General features: G+C 49.7%; 1 protein-coding gene across 1 annotated transcript in view; it reads left to right on the forward strand.

Annotated features, from left to right (window-relative positions):
* Positions 1-4,943: 4,943 nt before the first annotated feature.
* The window catches only part of CCBE1 (collagen and calcium binding EGF domains 1), a 229,023-nt gene continuing 216,805 nt past the window's right edge, over positions 4,944-17,161 (forward strand). Inside the window, exons 1-2 of the mRNA XM_038525879.1 lie at positions 4,944-5,114; positions 5,506-5,586. Of these exons, the coding sequence (XP_038381807.1) occupies positions 4,984-5,114; positions 5,506-5,586 (212 nt within the window). The 5' untranslated portion in view covers positions 4,944-4,983. The remainder of the gene's footprint in view (positions 5,115-5,505; positions 5,587-17,161) is intronic.

The raw sequence follows: 17,161 nt of genomic DNA on the forward strand, positions 1-17,161 counted from the left end.
CATGCACCAGCATGCGAATGCACATTTAAACTTTCAAAAATGCAACATCCAAAGCAGATGAACAAGTTTTCTTAATTTTTTAAAAAAGATTTTATGTATTTATCCATGAGAGAGAGAGAGGCAGAGGGAGAAGCAGGCTCTTCGCAGGGAGCCCAATGCAGGACTGGACCCCAGGACCCCAGGATCACACCCTGAGCGGAAGGCTGACACTCAACTGCTGAGCCACCCAGGCACCCCAGTTTTCTTAATTTTTTTGAGACATTCAACCACATAACAAGAAAGTTCTCTCCCTTTTTATTGTTTGTACATTTCTCTTTTAGCAGCCGATGTACATACAGGCTAACCTTTTAAAATTGGCTTTCTTTCAAAGTTTGGCAAAAATTGTGATGTGGAGCTGGACATAGGAATCAGATGTTTCTCCTTGTCCTTTAGGAAAAAATCCCAGAGACCCATAGCTTCAATGTATGTTCAGAGCTTGTGCAAGTTAAAACGAAGTCAGACTAAGCACAAAGACAGCATACACACCCCAAAACTAGGACTTTAAAATCCTTTTACTGTGTTAACATGTTTGAGTCTTCTTGCCCGGAGCATTTCTTCACAATGGCTTGGAGACCGGCACACTTGAACACTTTTCAAGGTGTAACTCTGTTTCTCTAAGCCAACCTGGCTGTATGGCAATCAAAACGGAAACTGAAGGAAAGGTATCAGGGCAACCTGTTTATTCTAGGGATATTATGTTGTATGGATATCGCTCAAATTCAGTAGGGACTCTACCCACACTTGTTGAGGCTTGTTTCTATGAAAAGAAGATCTTTACTTGACAGATGATTGTTGCTATATTTCAGGGAGACCAACAGGAAAACCTGTGATTTTTTTGGAACAATTTATATAGGCTTTTCCTTTACAACCACCTTGAATTTTATAACTGATCGTGGAATTATCTTGAATAGATGTCTGAGAATCCAAGAATTGATTCGTGATCTGCTTTAAGCACAACGTAGGACTTTCTGCAAGACGATCGTGCCAACTAACTTCATTTTGGCTTCCTTTTATTATTTATCCTGACTTTCCTTTGCCTTAATTGCTGTATCTAATCTTGCTCTTTTCTATATAGAATATATACTCTCCATAATGCACATAATATAGAGAAATAGACACACTGTAAAATAGTATGTTTTTGCCGCCAAAAATACTTTTTTATGAAAAGGAAAAATTTAAACAAACAAATGAAATGAAATGAATCGTGCCCTCAACCAGTAGTGTTCTGTTTCTTAATTTATCTTTTTAATGGATCACTTTTTTCTACATGTTGATTTTGTCCAAACAAGTTATTGGAGTCCCTTAAAAATGAGTGGAAGAGGCCTTTGGTCTCATTTAGAAGAGTCTTCTCTGCCCTATGGCCTAGTTTTACTTCTCTTTCCCCCTTTCACTTTGCTTTTTGCATGCCCGCCTCTAGATTCTCCGGTCAGCCAATCTCCTTCGGCAGTGCCCCCTACACTCAATCTCCAGTCCACCAGGGAGTCTAACCTAGAACTGAATGTGCACATTAATGCCCTAGGCACAGCCCCATGTCCTGAGGATATGGTAAATTGTGTAACAATCCACTCTCTGGTTTGTTTCAGGGAAGCTGACAGGTCTATATGGAAAACATCACAGAGAGTGGTATGCTGAAAAGAAATAATCATACAGAGCCTCCCCTGAGGAGCATTTAGGTCCGTATCATTAATCTTTGGTGCTCTCCTATGAAAGAGGCAGTAGGTGAGCCCTCTCATGCAACGTTTTATAAATGAGGGAATGGGGCAGATCAGTGGGGGCAAGCCGGGGAGTGGGGAGCTCCTGCATGGTGGGGGAGGGAGTGAGGGTGCCAGGAAAGGAAACCAATGACCCTGGAGGTCCCTACCACACTCAGACTCCTTCTGACATCTCCCATTCGGGCTGCAGCCTGAGCAAATACAGGTTTTATCGTTTGCAAGAGTGTTTAACTTTTCGGGGGAATCATATCCATACAAGGCCATTACAACTCCTTATGCTTGGTTGTATTCTCCAGCCCAATCGCCCCCCCCCCAAATGTCGCGCTCTCAGTAGCCACCAAAGAGTTTAAATTCCAGGCCTCCAGGCAAAGTTTTTCTGGGGGGGGGGGGGTCTCTCTGCTTCAGCTCACCTCTTCCAGGAATGTTCTGACCACCCACTCTTGGGATTTCTTCCCCAGGCAAACCTGAGGTGATTGCCCGGCCCCAGCACATTCTCTGATGCCTCATTGTCATACGTGTTCAGTGTACTGAGCTGAAAATAAGGTGGCGGCAAAGTTGGCTTTGTCCCCAATCTTCTGCTACACAGCTGTGCGTAATGGGCATGGTTCTGCTTTTACCATTTTGCAGCCTGGATTACTTTCTCTGCCAAGCTGCGGGTCTCCATATGTGGCTTATTAACCGTTCACATGAAAGTGATAACTAATCTCCTTCGCCATTCTATTATTTGGAGAACTAACATCCACGATGCAACAGCAAAAAAACAAAACAAGTAAAAATGAGAAAAAAAGATAGCAAGACATCAAAATAGAATCATTGGTAATAAAATAAAAACAGAAACTCCTACGGGATAGTGTCTTTCCTGCAAGATAGAGACTAAGCAGGTTTGTGGTACAATCTAAAGTAATATAATTTTTGTAAGTTCCAGGATGCTTTTATTTTTCAACGTGCTTAGAGAGGTATCTCTTTAGAAGCCCCCCCCCCAAAAAAAAATAGAAGCCCAAACAACTGTTGTGAAACAAACTTCTATTTATCCAGAAAGCAGAAAGCTAGAAAGTTAAAACTGAAAATTCTGTGCAATCATTACATTAAAATAACAGTAATGACTGCTGGGCACTCAAGCCATGGGGGACACTGCAAAAAATACTTTATATGCACTACCTCGTTTAGTACTCATAACACAGACGAGAGAGGTTTCCCCATTTGGCAGATGAGAAAAAAATAAGTCTCAGAAAGGTTACGTGACTTGCCCAAAGTTACACAGCTAGTAAGCCACACAGTCTGGATTTGAACCCAGGTTTTGTTCTATTCCTGACTCCGTGATCATCATTCTTGGGTATTGCAGGCTTCTAAAGTGTCTTCTGAATTGCTACGTGAAAATTTACTCCTTGTGTGTAGCACCATATTTTTCATTTTATTTCAATTCAATTTGCCAACATATAGTAAAACACCCAGTGCTCATCTCATCACCTGGCCTGCTTAATGCCCACTATCCCTCCACCCACCTCCCCTTCTGCAACCCTTTGCTTCCCAGGCATCCTATTTTAGTATCAAGTCTGTTTTACGGTCTGCGGAGTCTGCATAAGCTTTGTAGAAAGAGAGAGAGAGAGAAAAAAAAGAAACCAAAAACCAAAAAACACCACCTCACTGAATGAAGAAATCCGACTTCTAGTTTCAAGGGATAGTGTATCAAATGAAATCATGAATGTGAAAAACCTTTGGAAACTATAAAAGCATTCTGCGGAGGGGGGAGACTGCCACTGCTCTTAAAAACGTCAAGCTGGGGACGCCCGGGTGGCTCAGCGGTTGAGCACCTGCCTTCCCCCAGGGCATGACCCCGGGGTCCTGGGATCGAGTCCCCCGTCGGGCTCCCCGCAGGGAGCCTGCTTCTCCCTCTGCCTGTGTCTCTGCCTCTCTCTCCCTTTCTGTCTCTCGTGAATAAATAAAATCTTTTTTTAAAGAAAGTCCAGCTGTATGCGCTATGCGCGGCAATTCTCAGGTGACCAGGATATTCTGCATCCAAGCACCTGCTTACACCGCTAAGTCGGGAACAAGCGACCTTTCGCCTGGTCCCGGCGGCTGCAGAACCGCGCGGGTGTTAGGAGTCAGGGGCCATGACCGCCTCGTGCGCTTCCGAGTCGTTTCTGGGCCACGGCCACGGCCACGGCCACTCACTCGCCTGGCGAGGGGGGGGGGTCGGGGGGAGGCGCGCGGAGGCGCCCCAGGCCTGCCCCGACCTGTGTCCCCAGCTGCCCCTTGCCAGGCACAGAAGCCCCGGACGCGCAGCGGCGTTAAGATGCGGAGGCAGGATGAATCCCAGCGGGGTCAGCGCCCGCGGAGCGCATTTCCCGGCCCCGCCCGAGGTGTTCCCGGTGCCCGCAGACGCGGGCGGGCTGCCCTAAGCAGCGGCGGGCGGAGGTCAAGGACCCGCCCCCGCGTCTCACCTGCTCCCAGGAGTTTCCAGCGCTCACGTGCGGGGGCTCACGTGGCGCGGAGCCTGCGTGGAAGCCGCTCAGGGCAAGAGCATCTAAGAGGTGCTCCCCCCAACCGCTCTGCGCTTGTCCCCCGCCTGCAGCTTGGAGGGAAGCGGCGGCTTGGCCAACACATGCAGCAACTAGGGAACCTGGAGGTTTTAGGGACCCCAGGTGGCTTCGCCCTGTAAGGTCGAGCCGTCTCGGGGCGTGGGAGGGCCGCGGGGGAGAAGCGCCCGGGGGCCGGGGGGTCGGGGGGGCACGCGGAGGCGCCCCAGGCCTGCCCCGACCTTCAGGAGGGACCTGACGCCAGGGAGGAAGCCGGTTAACCCCGGGGCTCCGCTCCCTCCCTCCCTCTCCGCGGCGCGCGAGCCGGCAGCTCCTCCTCCCCGCCCCTCCCCCCGCGGAGCTAGCCCGGGGCAAGATGCGCGGCCGCCGGCCCCCCCACCCCGCGCGGGAAGAGGCGAGCGGGGAGGGCGCGGCCCCAAGCGGAGCGCGGCGAGCGCGTGGGTCCCGAGCGCGCGTCCCGAGCGAGGAGCCCGGCACCGCCGGCGACCCGCCTCCCAGCCCGTCGTCGGCCTTGGCGCCCCCCGACCCCCCCCCCAGCTCCCCGACACCCCGCCCGGTGCCTCGCGCAGGTGGCGCGGACGCCCCTGCCCCCCGGCGCCCCCTGCCGGCGAGAGGGCGGCGGCCGCGGCGGAGCAGCGGGGCGCGGGCGGCGAGAGGGCTGCGGCGGCGCCGGGAGGAAGCCGGGAGCCTCCCCGATGGTGCCGCCGCCTCCGAGGCGGGGAGGGGCGGCCAGGGGGCGGCTGCGCGGGAGCCTGGGGCCGCTGCTGCTGCTCCTGGCGCTGGGACACACGTGGAGCTTCCGAGAGGAGCCCGAGGACGGCGACAGGTAAGCGCGGCCGGCGCCCGCTCGGTGCGCGCCTGGCTCGCGGGGTGCGGGCGGCCCCCGGCAGCACCCCTGCCCCCCCGGCAGCACCCCTGCTCCCCCGCAGCACCCCGGGCCCCCCTGCAGCACCCCGGGCCCCCCTGCAGCACCCCGGGCCCCCGGCAGCACCCCGGCACGGGCTGGGCGCTCGACTGCGCGGGGCGGCTCTAAACTCCGCGCCCCGCCCGGGCCCCCATCGGTGGGTCGAAGCTCTCGGGCACCCCCCGCCCCCGCCCGGGGACCCGCGCCCGCCGACCCCCCCCCCCCGCGGGGCGCAGCCCCCGCCGCCCTCGCGCCCGGCCCTCCGCTCCCCCGCGGCCGCCCCGCCAAGTGGCCGCCGCGCCTGTCGTCCTAGGGAGCTCTGCTCGGAGAACAAGATCGCCACGACCAGGTACCCGTGTCTGAAGCCCTCGGGGGAGCTCACCACGTGTTTCAGGTAAGCCTCCGGGCTCCGCCGAGCCGCCGCCGCGCACCCCGCCTCGCTGGGGAGGAGGCTCCGCAGAGGACAGGCTCGCAGGCGCGCTGGGCGGCGCGGGGAGCCCCTGGGTGCAGCCCCCCTGCCGGGGCTCTGGGTGCGGAGCAAGGACGGGCGGCCAGGCGTGCACCCAGGCTTCGCGCCCCAAGCAAGACCCCCGGGGCGCTTGCCGCTTCCTGGGATACTTGGCGAGGAGGAGAGGAGGAGGCTGAAAGTCTATACAGAAAGTGGGTTATTGGATTGTGGGTGTAGACCGTGCACCGTAGGGAAGACGGTTGGAGGTGTTTGCATTTGGTTTCGAAAACAAAGTTGACAAATACTTGGTCCTTGACTATCTTGACCTTCTGCGGGGACAGAGTGTAACACACTCACGGCCTCCGTGGGCACGAGGATGGAGGTGGTTTGTGGGCTGTGGACGCGGTTGTGTTGACCCCGGGGAGGAAAGCATGTGGAGTTTGTTGAGCCCCAAGGAGAGTAATTCCTGAAAGGGCAGTCCGCAGAGCACCTGGGTGCTCCTTAAAATCACCCCTAACTCAGGCTGGGGGATCTGTAGGGTTGAAAATGCCTCCCAGGTGGTTCTTATTCTCAACAACAAAAAAAAGTTACTGTTCCCTGCTTGCAAACCCTCCGGAGGTGAGGGGCGATTTGTTCACACCGCACAGTTCTTGGCTTCTGGTCCAGTGCTTTCCCTGGACCCATAAACACAAATTGCTTTTTAAAGGTACCATGTAAGATACGGGGAATCACAAAGTCATGCCAGACTGTTTGAGAGTCCTATGCTCTGGGGTGCCAGGATAAATGTTGGGTAGTACCAGGTAACACGGCAATCCCCAGAAGTGAATTTGGGGAAGAAAAAAATTAAAAAGATCTACTCTGACTAATGTTGTAACAGATGAATCCATCACCATGCTTGCAGAGCCGCAGAAATGTCAGCTCACATGCTCAAAGGTTCGGATATAAGTGGTTCCAGGGCTGGTGAGCTTGTGGTGCAAAAACCAGTAATCAGTTCCATTGCATGCCATGCTCTCAAATCTGCTGTTGGCGGTGGAATGACCACCATCCTTTAAGGGGGGCAATGCTGCTTGGGCTTGGGAGGGGTTGTCTTCTCCAGGACATGGGTGGTGGACACGGAACAAATGTGCGGGGGCCAGGTGGGGGGAGTGTGTTCAGTTAACCTGAAGGCAGCAGGCAACATTTACCTGAAGGCGGGAAGAGGTTAACTTGGGTGAGCAAGGGCCTCCAGCAGGTTGAAGTGACTGCCTCCCTGGTGCTAGTCCTGTGTTATCCGCATGACCACGGTATTAGGACATGTTGTTTGCTTATCATCCTAGCACAAAGCCTCTAACTTCATGGGGAACGTGTCCCTGAGATGGTTTACTCATTTGTTCAGTCCCTGAAGGTCAAATTGTACATAAATCAGTGGCACTTGCAGAATGCATGTCCAATTTCCAGAAACCGCTGGTGCCTGATGAGTGTTCTAAGTTGACTCTGTCAAACCGTTACCCTCTTCCCTAGATTTTTTTTTTTTTTTTTTTGAAAACTGGTGGGGGTTTTGGGTTTTGTTTTACACGAAGACTCAAGAGCTACCATTAGGGTCTTGATAAGTGTTCTTATTAACAGCTGTCCAAAGGAAGCTTGAGAACTAACAAGGATAATTTTGCACCATGGGAAAGTAAGGAATTTTGTTTAGGGGAGTGAGTGGAATGGGAAGGGGGGTGTTTCAGCTGGGGAAAATGGGCATTGGTCCCTGTGAATGTCTTCTGGTTTCATTACTTCCTTGGTGGACGTCCAGAGTCCTGTGCATACTCCATTGGCTATACAAAATTTTCACAGCCTAGTAATTTCCTCAAGACCAAGTTGGTTGGCAGTTGCTGCGCCTGTTTGCTCATGAACCCCAGGAATGAGGGATTGTTTGGTTTGTGAATTGATCATCCAGCCCCTGTAGACTCTTGTTCGCTCCACATGTGATCTGGAAGCCAGCACCAGCATCCTCTAAAAGCTTGCTTAGGGTCTCCAGGCCTATTGCAGATCTCTCGAATCAGAGCCTGGGTGTTAATGCGATGTCCACTAAAGGCGGAGTGCTTGTATAGAAACTGTCCATCTGGTCGCCGCATGAACCCATGGTAAATCCTTAGAGGGGCGCAGAGGCTTCTGCAGATTCCCGAGTTACTCCTACCACGTTAACCAAAAACGAAAAGAACCAGCCCTCGATGAGACCAGACTCCCCAACTCCTGGGTGACCCTTAATGAAACTTAAGTACAGTAGCAGAGCTGCTTGGGAAACTGCCAGATGGCCCCACTTTCCCCACTGGGCCTTTGAACAGTTCTTAGCGCAAGCGAGAACTGCAGAAGTCCCTTCAGAACTTGTTAAATGATTTTGTGACTTTAAAAAAAGGATGAGTTTAAGAGTCTTAAAAAAAAAAAATGGATGTGCTTACTCCTACTGTGTTCATGGTAGTATTAATTTGATCTGTTATTCCTGAAAGGATATGGAGATGAAAATAAGAGAGGTGGGTTCAGAAGGATTGTTCTGGACCCCTCCCCGTCACCTCTGTACACTTTGTTTCACGTAGTGTCACCTAAGCACCTTTCCACGTTCGCCTTTCCTATAACAACCTGAGGACTTTATACTCGGCATCGTTCTGTGCACTTCAAGTACATTATCTCTAATCCTCTAAAGCCGCTCTTGCGTTGGTATTTCAGTTTTACGGGGGAAGAACCAAAACCCCAGGATTAAGTAAAGTTGGTGAGGGTCACAAAGTTAATACACGTGGGGAGCTAAGCTTCAAACCCAGGTTTATCTGACTTCAGAGTCTGGGCCCAGGCCCTTTCATCATCCCAGAGGTGTCTACAAAGGCAGAACTTTCAAGATCCTGGGATCTAAGGAAGATCGTTAACGCAGATGGCGGTAAATTCAAAAGACAGTTTGATGATAAACTCCAACACTGTCCGTGACCAGTGGGTTACCACTATCCTTGAGCTCCATCTAAAGCAACTGGCTTCATATTATCCGGTCATACACAAAATTGGTTCATATGTGTATAGTTTTCATTTTTTAAAGACTGAGGCAGAGACCCAGGCAGAGGGAGAAGCAGGCTCTCTGCAGGGAGCCCGACGTGGGACTCAATCTGGGAGTCTAGGACCACACCCTGGGGCGAATGCAGGTGCCAAACTGCTGAGCCACTCAGGGGTCCCCAATTTTCCTCTCTTGAAGGATTTCCTCTTAATCACAGAGTCTGTCTGTAGAGACCCTCTACTCCAACATGCATTGGGCCAAGTGCCCAAACTTTGACAAATACTTGAGTGAATGCCGGTGACCCCCTTAACAAGCTTAGGGTACGTATTGCTCAGCCTTATAATCTGATGCAGGGTGTACTTCTTTACTAGTAAAGAATTCAGAGAATGGAGTGTTAAGACTGTTATAGCCAAACTAAGCATATAAACTGATCAGGGTGTTATGCTCTCGTGGCTGTTAGTTTTTCCTGAGACCATGTGGTTTTGAACAAGAGGTTCATGTTTACCTTTTATTCATTGGGTGTATCAGTAAAATGACACGTCAAAGGCTTCTTAAAAATGAAAGTATACATTGTGTAGGAAGTGTCCAGAAAATCCAATCTTTTTTTTTTTTTAAAGATTTTATTTATTCATGAGAGACACAGAGAAGCAGAGACACAGGCAGAGGGAGAAGCAGGCTCCATGCAGGGAGTCCGATGTGGGACTTGATCCTGGGACTTCGGGATCACGCCCTGAGCCAAAGGCAGATGCTCAACTGCTGAATCACCCAGGAGTCCCAAAATCCAATCTTTGAAGCAGTGTGCAGTAAACATCCTAACTTTCCTGACCCCAGTAAAGCTTTATTGAGCATCTATGATGAGCTTAAAATAGCCTTAAATTGCACATAGAAAAGTTCCTGTGTCTGTTCTGTTTATAGACCTGATTTCTTTAGAGTAAGACCTTTGAAACCAGTACACAAATAGATGATCTAGTCCAAATAGTTCATACAGTACTGTCCATGATGGGGGGGGAGGGGGGCGGAGGGAAGAGATTAGAAGCAGCTAGAAATGGCTTTCTGGGCAAGAGAAAAATCCATTCTCCAACACAGTGTTAGGTGTTAAAATTGTGTTGGTTGTGACTTCCGTTCTGTGGGTCATGGGCTGCGGTGGCCCATAACTGCCCCCACAGCAGCACGTGTCTGTCCCTCTGGGTCTCATCAGATACTGCTCTTTGAATCCTGCCCTTATGGGACACAGTGACCTAAGGATGCAGAAACTCCCACTTTTCCGTAATACAAGTGCTGCTGAATCCTGTTAAGATATGGTGGTTAACGTGCTATTTCTGCAAATGTGTTTCTTGTTCTCCAAATCCCGAATATAGTCACTTAGAGCAGTACTACCAGCTACCCTAGCTGAGGCCACATTGGAGGGAAGGCTGTATTATCTGGCAGGTCAGAGTTCCTGCAAAGGGCTCAGAGGTCGAAACCTGTGCAGTAATAGAAACCAGTCCCAGCTTGACGACGTTGTTTTTGTGACTTTGATCTTAATCTACTTCAGTGGTCTCCTTTGTAAAACGAAGACCCTGTTTAGTACTGAAGTTATAGGGTTATGATGAAGGATTGAATGAGCTGATACGCACAGAAAGTGATGAATATTACCCTGTTGAGCCTCCCCAAGTCTGGCATGTTGGGTGCACGTAGTAAGTCCTCAGTGGATGCTCATTTGAGTTTTGGACATCAGGGAAGAAATTTTTGAAAAAGCCAGTTCAGACCACAGCCAGAAACAGGGTGTTCATACACCACTGCATGCACCGGTTTTTAGATGCCTTTTCGAATGTAAGAAAGCCTAGAAATCCAGAGCCTCCAGAAAAATCACAAAAAGCGGGTCTTTTTCTTGCTTCCTGGCTACCTAAGGTACCCTACTCGTGTGACCGTAAGAGCACGCGGAAGGCTTAGTGTACCCCATTTTAAAGGGTCTTAGAAGTTCGTCCTTTTCCTGAAGTCATGGAGGGTGGTGTTGGCAGGTAAGACTAGCAAGCAGACCCTCCTGTCTGCCTCCCCATCCTGCAGCTGGCAAAGCTCAGAAGCGGCAGGGGGTGGAGGTGGGGCGCTGTGGATTATGGGTGGCTCAGGGCATGCTGCTCCATTTCAGAAAGTATCTTCATGAGTGTCCATCTCCTAAAGAGGAGAACCTAGCTGGTATGAAAAGAAGGCAGGAGATGGGTAGAGGTGGTTTGTGCAGAACTGTCTAAATCACAGACACGTTTGCAGGCAGCCTCAGTTTCGCTGGGTTAGACCCTCTGTGCCACGGGATGGTTGGCCTACTGAGGGTGTGGAGCATCTGTCTCCTGGTCCATGGCCATCCCCTCAGACGCCAGCCTCAGGCCTGGACATACTCCATATGTTGTCAAAAGACTGAATGAACGTTACAAGTGAGTGAAAGTTGACCTCAGTCTATGGGGCTTTCTAGAAGGGCTGTTGCTCTATCTACATATGCCTCCTTTTCTAGCTGAGAGATGGGCTTTCTTTGGAAACAGATCCCCTGTGCTGCTATGAGGTGCTATCCTGGTCTTCATCTGCTTCTCCGCTTGCCCTGCTAGTGTGTTACAGGTGCTGATTGTGGCAGCCACAACCTGTGTCCTGAACTTGCTACTGTAACACCTGAAGAGGACACAGGTGTTCCTGCCTGTGTTAAATGCCCTGTGGACTCTGGCTTTGAAATGGGGGGATTGGGGATCCCTGGGTGGCGCAGTGGTTTAGCGCCTGCCTTTGGCCCAGGGCGCGATCCTGGAGACCTGGGATCGAATCCCACGTCAGGCTCCCGGTGCATGGAGCCTGCTTCTCCCTCTGCCTATGTCTCTGCCTCTCTCTCTCTCTCTCTCTCTGTGTGTGTGTGTGTGTGTGTGACTATCATAAATAAATAAAAATTAAAAAAAAAAAGAAATGGGGGGATTACAGCTTTAAAGGGGATCCTGCTCCCTCCCCCGCCTATCTTCAACTGATGAACAGGTGCTGGAGGAGGAGGAGGGCGTGGAGGTGGAAGGTGTTGGCCAGGGCGGGGTTCTGTATCACTTTTCACTCATTCTTAGAGAAACAACCCAAAGTGGTAGGAAACTGAGTTCGCCCTCAGAAGGCTGTGGTTTCCCTGGAGTACCCTCTTTAGGTGGGTCCAGTTGCTTCGTTCATTGTCCTTAAAGTCATTGATGCCTGACTTTCCTATATTAACTTCCTCTTTTCTAAGTGAAGCTGCTGCATGGGTGCGCCCGGAAAAAGCCAATGCACTCTTTTATTCTAGAATACCCTATCTTCTCCCGAGAAAGTTTGCATTTCAATCAGTACTTTCCGTGTCAGTGGGTTCAGCTTCTCCAGACCTACTGCCCCCTGCTCAGCAGGACCCTGCTGCTTTTGTGAGAGAGGGTCTGCCTTTTGCTGAGTATCCAGAGAACAAAGGTCTCTGTTGTTTATGGCTTTTCTCTAGGGATGAAAACATAAACAACTATAACCTCAGCTTCTCCAGCTCGGTTCTTTTCCACGAAGCCATTTACTAGTGTTAAAGCTTTACCAACAACTTGGGTTCACTTATTCAGCAGATGACTTGTGAGTTACCATGTGCCAAGCCCAGTTCGAGGGACTTAGGATACAACTGCGTGAAAGGCAGAAGAAGAAAAAAAAACCCAACCTCTAGAACTTACAGATCTTAATTCAGTTCATTTTCTAGTAAAGGAATTTTGAGTCAACGATCTCTTTGGGGACATTTTTTTAAGAGTTCTTGCAGGCACACATCTGAGTTAAGGTCACATTTTGGGGGCTTGGAGCTTGAAATTTCCTAAGGCCCAGCTGTCTCCTATCAGCAAAAGAAACCCGCTGAGCCAGGGGCGCAGGAACTCAGGCCCGGTGGTAACCCAAGTTTTGTCCTGCAGAGGTGTTAGCGAGAAAAATCAACGTGTGCCCCAAGTCTCTCAAGAATCACTGGAATGTGAAAGCATTACAAAGAAGTGAATTCTCTGGCTGTTTGCCCCGTGAGGTGGATGGCTTCCTCAGAACTGGCCCACTAGAAACACCCAGTCCACCTCTGCTTGTTCCACTCTCCTGTTTTCCAACTGTACCTTTAAACAGGCTGTTCTAGGGAGGCCTGCCCTTCCACATTCCTTCACTCTCCTAGTCCATTCTAGATCATGGTGATTGTATCTGAACCTTCTGGACAGTCTCCCTCCTGAGACACAGGTAGGGGGTGGAGCAGTGGTATGAGGTCTACGTATTTAATCCCCTTTGAGCAAAGCAGCACATCTTTCCAGCTTCAAGCCAAAAGCACAAGTGATCACTTGCACACACAAATGCACTGCCTTGTTCAGTGCAGCAGAACGGGAGCTAGATCATCTCTGCATACCCGGTAGGATTTCAGAAAGGTGGATTGCATCTGCTGTCAGCCTTTATCTCTGTTCTCAGCCTTTCTCGGCTGTGCCTGTGGAAGGTTCCGTGTTTGCCCTCCTGGGGTGAAGCTCTGCAGCCTCCAGCTTCTGGGAGCAGCAGGGGGCAGCTGTCAGCCTAGCAGCTGCTGGTAGAGAGAGGATGGAAGGCCGGAGGGTTCTCTGCTCTAGGATCTGACTCTGGGAGCTTGGTATAGAGCAGGAATTGGCAAAATAGGGCCCACAGCATGTTTTTACACGACTTACAATCTAAGAATGCCACTTAGATCTTTAAAGGGTTAAAAAAAAAAAAAACCTGCACAGCAAAGACCTCATTTGGCCCCCAAAGCCTCAGATCTTTACCATCTGGCCCTATGTACAGAGTTTGCCAACTTCTGGAGAGTGCTCTCCCCCCACCCCCACTCACACCCTCAAGTAGGCTCTGTGCCCATTATGGGGCTGGAACTCCCAACCCTGGGATCAAGACCTGAGCTGAGTTCAAGAGTCAGACACTTAACAGACTGAGCCTCTTTCGAGCGTCCTCTTAACACGAAGACCAAGAGTGGGGTTCTCCATACCTAACCTTGTCTACAGATGGAAGTTCTCAGGAAGGTGATTTGGAGGGTGTTTCGTTTCATCTTTAGGTCCTTGCCTTCATGTTGCCTTATGGCATTTGCATCGCTTGGCCTTGAGTGTCTTTGAGACTTGGTTTCCTGATCTCAGGGATCGGTTGTTATTAAGCTGGATCTTCCCCGCCCAGTCATCATCCCCAAATGGTCCTATAAATAGACCTAACTTGTCAGTGTTCTTAAGCTGACTATTTGCAAGTAGTTAAGTACTAACTTCTGCTTTTCTTCATGTTCCGAAGACCAGGTATCCTGTGCCAGTTGAGTACTCCCTGGATTGCCTTGGCTGATCTTCCCCTCCCCAGCCCCTCATTCCTTACTTTAATTCCTGATCTGCATATTGATCATCCCATGCTTTGTTGACTCAAAGCTGCCTCTCTGTGAGTTTGTTCTGAATATCTATGGTGGAAAACGTCACATTCAAAAATCCAAGGAGGGTGCCTTTTTGAGAGACATGCATCAAAGTCCCTTTCAATGGAGGATACTCTTTTAAACAATTTTATTTATTCATTTGAGACTGATACAGAGAGTGTGAGCAGGGGGAGAGGTAGAGGGAGGAGCAGATTCCTGGCTGAGCAGGGAGCCTGATGCAAGGCTCCATCCCAGGACCTTGAGATCATGACCTGAGCAGAAGGCAGATGCTTGACCATCTGAGCCACCCAGGCACCCCACCATCGGAGGGTACTCTAAATCAGTTGCGACATCATGCTTGTCCTTCTATGGCTAAAAGGTGTTACACGGTTTCTCAGTTCCACTGAGTAACTGTGTCAGTATTTAAATCTTTTGAATTTAAATTCTGCAGTGCCTTTTTTAAAGAATGTCAACCCTTTTGTTCTTATAAATCTGAGCATAGGGAAGAAAGTGATAAAGGAAAGCACTAAAATATTTTAAGGTGAGAAAAGCAAAACCAAATGGCATTTAGAGGAAAGGAGGGAAATGTTGGGATACACCGCCTGACCTACTAGGAGAAAAGCAACGGGGCATGGAAAAGAGGGAAAAGGTTTAAAAACTTGATAAGGAACAGAACATCCTATGGAGATAAAGCTGGGTAGAGGAAAAGCTCCTACGAAACTCAGGTTGGAGCTTCCGACCTTGATAACAGCCAGTTTTCACAGATTCAACCAAACAGGGTAAAAGGGCACCTGAGCTAGGACAGGTTGACAGATCTCCAGACACCATTTTTGTGACCTATGTGTGCCCAGTACTACTTCCCAGGAGGTCAGGCTGTCTAAAAGCCCGGGCAGAGACGGTGCCATGGCTTGCCCTCCAGCTGTCGCTCTGCTCTCACTTGGCACTGCTCTCGGTAGCATGCCCGTGTTTTGTTTTGGCATTTTTCTGTAGTGAAATCGCTAGCAATTTTTATGGTGGAAAAATTGCATGGCCGAACAGAGGTTGCCTTCCTAGGAACCCACGAAGGCTGTTCCTTGGAAGCAAGTTTGTTTAAAAAATACCAGAACATAGTTCTGACACTGCCTGACAGGTTAGAAGAACCTAGAACGCAACATCAGTGAGATTTTTATCTGAGAAGTTGAAGGATTTTTTTTTTTTTTTGCAAATTCTATAAAAACTGATTTACTAATCTCCATAGGTTTGCTAGAGATCCCTCCTGCACGGTCTGGCCTAGCTGGGTGGATACAGGAAAAGAAGTTTTATGCCAGAACCTGGTACTTATGTGGAGGTCCCCTAACCAGGCACTGGTTTCTAGCTGGAACCCAGTGGAGGAGAGGGGGAGTTTAAAATATGAAAACCTGAGCTAACAACAGAAAACGGATGGCTACATTCCTCATGGGTGAGTCTTCACACAAGATCTCAAGGTCCCAGAGCAGGTGTATGGCAGAGCCAGGGTTCTAAGCTGGACTCTGTAGCCTGTGTTCTTAACCACTGGGCTCTTCCTATGGGCCGGAAAATTGTGGTTACCTTGCTTTCCTGTCAACCACAAATTAAAAGGAAGTAGAGGAGACTGGGACTTCTAGAAAACAGTATTGTCCATTCCGTAAATACTGAATGAAAATGTAGGTCAGACAAGTTATCAAAAGTAGACACACAGGGGCACCTGGGGGGCTCAGTTGCCTAAGCGCCTGACTCTTGGTTTCAGCTCAGGTCATGATCTCAGGGTTATGGGGTTCAGCCCCCAAGTCTACTTGGGATGCTCTCTCCCCCTCTGCAACTCCCCTGCCCCTGCACTCTCCTTCTCTAAAATCTTTTAAAACCCCACAAACCAAGCCCCCTGTGTTAGTTTGCTAGCACTGCCTAAACGACTTAGTCCTGGGTGGTTTAAACTATTTTCTGTTTCAAAAGCCAGAAGTCTGAGGTGAAGGTGTTGGGAGGGTTGACCCTTTCCGATGGGTCTATCAGGTTTATAGACTGTCTCCCTGTGTCTTCTCTCTTACATGTTTGATTTTTTTTTTTTTAAGATTTTATTCATCTAAGGACAAGTGAGGAGGAGGGTTAGAACAGGGAGAAAGGGACTCCCTGCTGAGCAGGGACTGACACAGGGCTCCATCCCAGGGCCCCAGGATCACAACCTGAGCTGAAGGCAGACTCTTAACTGAGCCACCCAGGTGCCCCTCTCATCTTCTAAGGGCAACCCTTCCTATTGGATTAGGGCCTGTTTGAATGACCACCTCTTAACTCCATGACCTCTTCAGGGCGCTTCTCTCTACATACAGTCATGCTCTGAGGTCCTGGGGTTAGAACTTTCAACTTCAGGAGGTCACAGTTCAGCTCATAACATCCTCTCCCCAATAAAATCCAGCCTGCACTGGGCTAAGTAAAGGGTGTGTCTATGTTTTATAGACACACCGTACTTTCCATGGGTATCCCTGTCCAGCAGGGGTGATCCTGAGAGATCCAATGAAACTAAAGTGCTGTTAGCAGTGCCAATGAAGGGAAAGGGTTAAACCAACTATAAAGTAACTAATGTCTCTGATGTTCACATCTGTAGAATCTCTAGGATGTCTGATGGAGGCCATAATCTGTTCTAGCCCTTACATCGAGACCTCAGTTGGGAATACAGGTGCGAAGGCACCACCCCAGATCTTTGGAAGCAGAATCTGCTTTTCAACGTGGTCCTTTAGGTATGCACGGTCCTGCTCACCACTACGTTGTTCCAGCATTTGCTTGCTCGAGGCTCTTTGCTTGCTATGTAAAGCCATAGACAGTGATTCATAGCCTGGACTGCGCCTCGGAATCACCTGGTGTGTTTAATTTTTAAATTTAGTTTAACATCTACTGTACTATTAGTTTCAGGGGTAGAATTTAGTGATTCATCAGTTGCATATAACACCCAATGTTCGTTCCATACATGCCCTCTTTAATGCTCATCACCTGGTAACCCCATCCCCCCCAACCCCTCCCCTCCAGTGACCCTCAATTTGTTCTCTAGAATTGAGTCTCTTATGGCTTGCCTCCCTCTGCTTTCATCTTATTTTTCTTCCCTTTCTTCTTATGTTCATCTATTTGTTTTCACATATGAGTGAAATGACATTGGTCTTTCTCTAATGCCTCTAGTT

The sequence above is a fragment of the Canis lupus genome, chromosome 1 (genome assembly GCF_011100685.1).
Source record: "Canis lupus familiaris isolate Mischka breed German Shepherd chromosome 1, alternate assembly UU_Cfam_GSD_1.0, whole genome shotgun sequence".
Taxonomy (NCBI): Eukaryota; Metazoa; Chordata; class Mammalia; order Carnivora; family Canidae; genus Canis; species Canis lupus.